Source organism: Malurus melanocephalus, unplaced genomic scaffold, assembly GCF_030028575.1.
Source record: "Malurus melanocephalus ecotype Western Australia unplaced genomic scaffold, MMel_1.1 scaffold_3, whole genome shotgun sequence".
NCBI classification, from domain to species: domain Eukaryota; kingdom Metazoa; phylum Chordata; class Aves; order Passeriformes; family Maluridae; genus Malurus; species Malurus melanocephalus.
In genome coordinates this window covers 8,460,356-8,466,997 of record NW_026623235.1, presented here as the reverse complement: position 1 = coordinate 8,466,997, position 6,642 = coordinate 8,460,356, and the positions used below count along the sequence as shown (strand labels likewise).

Below are 6,642 nucleotides of genomic sequence, written 5' to 3'. Positions count from 1 at the left end.
AATCCTGTTTGTTGTTCATTGCAGATAGCAGCTCAGGCAGTGCTGTTTATGTGTATGAACACTGCAGGAATCTTCATTAGCTACCTATCAGACAGAGCACAGCGCCAAGCCTTCCTAGAGACCAGAAGATGTGTGGAAGCCAGATTGAGACTAGAGACAGAAAACCAGCGACAGGTATGGTCACCAGGAGAAATTTCCTATTTTTGTATTAACTGATATTGATAATTTGACTAGACCAGGCTGTTGTCGTCTTGCTGACTCCAGTGTGATGCCTCCTGATTTGTGCAGGTCAAGTCAGTTTTATGCTGTTACTGTGCTGATGTGTATTGAGTTGATATGACGTCTAAAAGATTTTCCCTGGGAAACAGGATGAGAAGAGTGGCTGTTCATCATCCTTTCCTGCAGAAGARGCCATCAAATGAAACAGCAACTGGCAGGTGTTTAAAAAATGCTTCTTTACACAAGAGGGGGTAAACTGGGGAACTCCATGTTTCAGACTCTTGTAGATATTAAAACCTGTATTAGTCAAGTGAAAGATAATCCAGAACCATCTGGACACAATCCTGTGCCCTGTGGTSTGGGATGGCTTTGCTTGAACAGGGAGGGACCAGAAGATCCACTGAGGTCTCTTTCAGCCTGACTGATTATCTGGGTCCATGAAGTTCATGGAAGGGAACTCCACCTAGGCAGAGAAAATACTAAAGCATCACCTCAGATTCATAGGTAGGTTTTTGTAGCTGGTAGGCCACTGCTGCAAAGTGTCACTATTCTGTTTCTCTGTTCTTAAACTTTTCTTGAAAAATCAACTTTTGGCCACTGCGTGCAGTAGGTGGCCAAAAGATGGGTTGGGGTTAGGGGAATTTTTGATCTGAATATGTATGGTTGATAACCATCTTTTCCAATCCAAAATAAGAATATCAAATAAAAATAAGTTTGCTGCTTGCTATTTCTCAGCAAGGGAGCAGCATCTGTTATCATATATGTTATGCTGTTGTATCATTTTCCAGTGAATTTAGCCTTTCATCTTGCTGTGTTGTATATTACTTCTCATATTTATTTCATTTGCCCCTTGAAAGACATGTTCATATAGAGTTATAGGAAGATGTTTTATTCCAGACTTCACTGACTAATGACTCACCACAAATGTATGATTGTGTTGAGTAATGCCAGGTATGTCTACCAGAGCATCTCTGCAGCCATTGCTGACTGAAAAGATGTTGAGTGATATTATCCAGGATGCTCTGTTCTCCTTCTAACTACAGGGTCACATTTTCATCCCTTTGGTGCATTTTGGGGTGTTTGGGGTTGTTTTTTTTTTTCCTTTTTCTTCTTGTTTAATCTTCCATAAACTATTATTTTATAATCTTTGACTACAGTTTTCTAGAGTTCATTGCAAAATACTGTGTAAAACACTAGCAAAAGATTCCCTTGTTCCCTTGTTTCATATTATTCTGAGGTTTTCCCATTRGAATTATTTTATCTTCTCATGAAGAATGAAGTTTGTACAAAGACAGATATTTTGAGAAATTAGGTTTTGCTGAACTTGTTTTTTTTATTAGGAAAATGAAAATAGATTTTTTATATTTGGGTGGGTAGATTTTTTTTTTTTTTTTTTAAATTAAGTCAGATTGGACTGTACATTTTGTCCTGGCCCCATGCCTTTCAAGGTTTCAGGGCCATGCTGTTCCCTGAGGGCAGAACTTCCTGGACTGTTACCTCACTGCAGCTGAGATTCACCTATAACCAAACAAAGTAGTGTGTCACAGGCGTCATCTGACTGGAAATGCATAARGGAAAATGTCCTTGGGCCAAGGAAAATGCCCATAGGAGAAAAATACCAACAATAGGACACCAAATGAAAGATCTCTTTCAAAACTGAACTTGACTTAAACAGACTCAAAAATTTGGAATAAAACGTTTTGAAATAATTCTGATTGATCTTCTTGTAACATTGAAATTTTGTTATTATGCACACCTATATATATATATATATATATATATGTACATTTAATAAACTTTACAGCTTTTCATTTGCATTTGGGACTACAACATTAACAAAATATTGCAATACTGAAACATCTTGAGGAATGGAGAGCCTGTTTCCATCAGCATTCTATTTTTTCCCTTTGCTTCTGAGGAAGCATCTCATTTAAGCCATTTTTAAACACATCTGCTTTAAGAAGCCTRGCAAGGTCACATTTTAGGTGACCACTTTTTTTAGCCACTTGTTCATACCCAATCAGTACACAGAAAATAATTCAGTGACTGATGGCATTCTTCTATCTTGAAGACAAATATTTCACGATACATGGAATCTGTAGTTTCCATGAATGTAAAACATTTACCACCTGTTAAAGTATATGACATTTTTAAAAGTAAGGATTAAATCCTGATAAAAGTTTACTAAATTAATTCTAGGACTTTCTACAAAATAGCACTAATAAATGAAGGGGAGAAAAAAAGACTGCAGGATAATAGTTGAAAATTTCTGGCTTCTGAAAATTTCTAAATACATGGTTGATTAGCTAAAAATGTGCAGAGAAAATAAAGTAATAATTATTTGTGTAATTCTTCCAGACAATAATTCCAGGAATTCCAAATTCTTTTTCCACTTCTTTTCCCCTTCACTTCCCATAAGCTGTCTAAACTAAAGGTTTCTTACAGCAGAGTCAAGTTTTTTGTTGCTTTCAGKGGTGCTACTGCTACTTTTTATAGTAGTGGATGACTTAATTTAAATCTCTTGAGGCTTCTTTCATCCCCACACAGATTCTGCTTCTTAAGCTGAAAATAACAGAAAATTAAATTGTATTGACATGTCATGTGCACGGCATGTCATATGAAGGATGACAGCCAGCCAGAAAGGTCCTGTAAGGTCTGTTTTTGCCTTACTTTGTTTAAATCAGGAGACCAGTAAAATTAAAGCAAGAAATAAACATGAGTTTTGAGCTACAACAAGGAGAGGTGTGCTTGTCCATAAACCATTGCAGAATGAGGCTCAAATTTTATATAATCATGCAGGTTACATAAATGCTTCAGATTTACTTCTATTCATTACTGCATGCTCTTAAAACTAAAATCAAAAGTCTGCCCTCACAAAATTTCCCTTCCAATTTCTCAATCAAATCCCTTAGATTTATAAACTCTAGTCTTCTGTCATCCTAATAAAGATCAATGCTACTGCCAGATTAATGCAGTATTGTGCAGTGCCTAAAAGAGTCAGCCGTGGAAAGTCCCCCCAGTTGTGAGCCAAATATTTTATAATCTGTGTTTTAGAAACAAGCAGGAGGTACCATTAGAATTGTGGACCTGTAAAAGGAAACAATAATACTGATCAGGAAGGATCTCTGGTTTTCAGAGGTTTTTAGGAACCCTAATGAGTACTTGTGGATTTTCTGGAATACAAATATAAAGTTTCTACTAKATCAGTTTCTTGTGTCTATATCAGTGTCTTGTGAGAAACAAGAGATTTTTTTCATATTTCCAGGTATGAAAATACAAAATATTTCATGTATATGAGCTGATTTTTTTCAGTGGGAAGCAGTTTCATTCATTCACTTGGAATCATTGGATAAAGAGCAACTACCACAATCCCACTAGCAATGGAAAAAGCTTTTTGTTGTTCTTCTGAAGTTATTCTGAACTGAAATTTGGACAGTTAGATGTGATAATTGGTTTTTCAGATGTCATTATTTTCCAGCAGTGTCTCCATTTTGTAGGTTTTCAGGGTTCAAGAATTCCTTGCCCTATTTCGTTATTGCTGTGAAGTTTTCCAGTTTGACAATCAAAGGCAATTTGCTGTAGCTTTTGAAATGTCTGGGCCTATGATCTCTGAAAATCTGACTTAGCTCCACAGGCTCATTGTCCAGTGAAAATGCTCTCAGGTGCAAGTTCAGCTTTTACACCAACTGCAATTCATTCAGTGACTGCACAGGAAGGGAGAGAATGCAGTGCAGACCTGGGTGATGGAAAAGACTTTACAGAGCCTGGCTRGTTCAGGGCACCCTGACTCCAGGTTGGAAGTGACTCAGCTTCCAGTGTCTCTTCCCAAGAGTCTATAAAATAAAACTCCTACATCTTGTTTCATTTTGCTTCTCCCATCACCATTTACTCTTGTCAAGGCTTTAAGACAAAATTTTCAGAAGTATTTCAGGAAGTCAAGATTTTTATTTGTATTTTCAGCTAAAGGAACTGATTTTTTTCTGCTGTTATCCTTTTGTTTTTAAGCTCTTGGGGTCATTAAAAGTATGKCTTAGCATTTTAAATTACAGTGAATTTCCTAATTCTAATTATTATGAAAATAACAATAGAGTGGCTACAAAAAAGTGTTACTCTGGCAGTCATTGCTAATGATGTTTATGCAGTTACTTGTATGGTATTGTCTGTGTGATGCCATTTGGAAATCTCAGCACCCTGTGAAACTGAGGGAACATCTGTGTCTACTTATTTCCCAATTTTCATTTTAAAAAAAATTAGAATTTCTAAAAAATTAGAATTCTAAAATTAGAAATTTTAGAAAATCTAAAATATTTCAGAGCTTGACATAGTTAAAGCAGACTCCACTGCTGATGAGCCTGGAAAGAAACGGAATATCAGAGAAGCAACCTGCAGAAGGCAAATGTGTTGCAAAARCAGCTTCAGTTTAGCAGTTATTGATAAGATAATCAAACTCAATAGTTTTAGATAAATTGTAGTTAACAGCTTGTTCTTAAGAGATGTGCTTTTATCAACCAACCAAATCTGGCCACCAAAAAATGTCCTCCAATTTTGTTTTCAAAACATTGCAATTATGAATAAAAAAGAAGCATGAGGCTTTAAGTTTTTATAAGTCATTCAAGTCCAACAATATCATAACTTTCAACTATCTCTTTGAAATTTTGGGTTAATATTTTCATTTTATATCTGTGTGTTTTAAAAATGTTGACAACCAGTGCTATACTTTGTTTCTGACCGCTTGAAAGACACTGTCTTCGTTTTTACCTTGATTTTGTTGTAAGAACACAGTAAGTAATTCTGTTTTCATCATATCTGGGCAATGAAAATAGACAGTCTAACTCACTTTCTTAATTAGCTACTGAAAACCCTTCAAAACRAGTGAGTATGTAATTTCCCTCATTTGTGAAAATACTGTGAAATTGCCTTAATCAAGAGCAGAAACCTGCAATAAATTTCTTTTTCATTTCTATTTCTCAGGATACAAAATCCTTGAGTTTTAAATGAATGACATATTAAATCCAGACACACATTGAAATGATGACTTTCTGAAGAATTACACTTGCTGTATATATCGGGTGTCCTAACCTGCTCTTTCTCCAGTCTCTTGAAATTTGTTTAATGYTTTAAGCCCTGAAATATTACAATTTAATTATAAAGAGTTTCTCAGATAATTTTGTCCCAGTCTTTACCTGCTCCACACATACTTATGTCAAGTTATACATATCTGAAAACAATTCTTGTGTAAGCAAGTCAGGAATATTKTTGTGCAAAAAATATTGTACAGGAATATTTGATTAACTGAAGCTGCAAACGGAGCCTCAAAAGAACCAGACAGGGGAAATCACATAAGTTAAATAGCTAAAATTATTATAGCTAAAAGGCTATAAAAATCAGTCTGGTCTTTACCTCTTATCCTGTAATAAGATCACAACATTACAGGACAGCTATTCATAGAAAAGGCATTTTAGTCATGATTAAAAAATTTCTCTTGTGTCATGGCCACACTCTCTACCCAAGACTGCTTTAGACCAATTACACCAATGAGGTAAAACAATAGGAAAATATGCATAGGAGGCTGCTTTCAAGTTAAGCAAAGTTTTTAAACTGTATCTTATTAATGTAAATAACCTGGGCTCTGGACTAATGTTCMAAAAATTCCAATATACAATCTCTCTGAACCAGTTTATTTGCATTTCTGGTAGATTTAGAGTACCTAGTAACATTTTATGAAGAAGTTGTTTGAGATCAGAGGGGAAAACAGTCCATAGCTGCTTGATTTTTACAGTCATCCTCTGGAGAGGATGTTCATTCTTGTTCTCAGTGTAGCAGTTTATGCATCATTCATGAAAAGAAAACTCTCTACTTCTTGTGCAGAGCTCACCAGCAAAGCTGCTCTGTCCCTGCTGTGAAAACTACTGGAAGGGAGTAAACTCAAGTCAGAAACAAATCCTCCAGACAAACCAAATAGAGAAAATTATTCTATTTTAGCACTATTTGCTCAGTTTCAGTGGAGTTCCTTAGTGCTAGAAGTTACTAAAGCCACAGCACATTGGTCTTTTTAGCTGTATTGTTTAAATCCTTCTCCATTACAGTCCTCAGCAAGCAGACCCCTTTCTCTGCAGAAATAATCTCAAATTCCACCAAGAGAAGGTCATCTTATGTGGAATAAAGTCTTTCTTAATCTTTATGAAAATATTCTTGGGCATCTAACACACTGGCAGAGGAAATGGAGCTGAAGGCTGAGACAGGAGAATTGGTGGGGGCTGCCCACCTCCAATCTTGCAAGGACTCGGGCCAGAAGGTCCAGTGGGTTTCTAAGGATGATTCCCATCAAGGTGGGACCAAAATGGGCAGCTGCAAGTTTGAATTATGGTTTTGTCAGATCAGAGGAGAGCAAGAAGAATAAACTTTTTCCACATTAAATGGTGT

At 36.0% G+C, this 6,642-nt stretch overlaps 1 protein-coding gene across 1 annotated transcript in view; it reads left to right on the top strand.

Moving 5' to 3' along the window:
• Positions 1-6,642, top strand: part of ADCY8 (adenylate cyclase 8) — a 90,489-nt gene that overhangs the window by 1,858 nt on the left and 81,989 nt on the right. Inside the window, exon 2 of the mRNA XM_057367586.1 lies at positions 25-174. Within this exon, the coding sequence (XP_057223569.1) occupies positions 25-174 (150 nt within the window). The remainder of the gene's footprint in view (positions 1-24; positions 175-6,642) is intronic.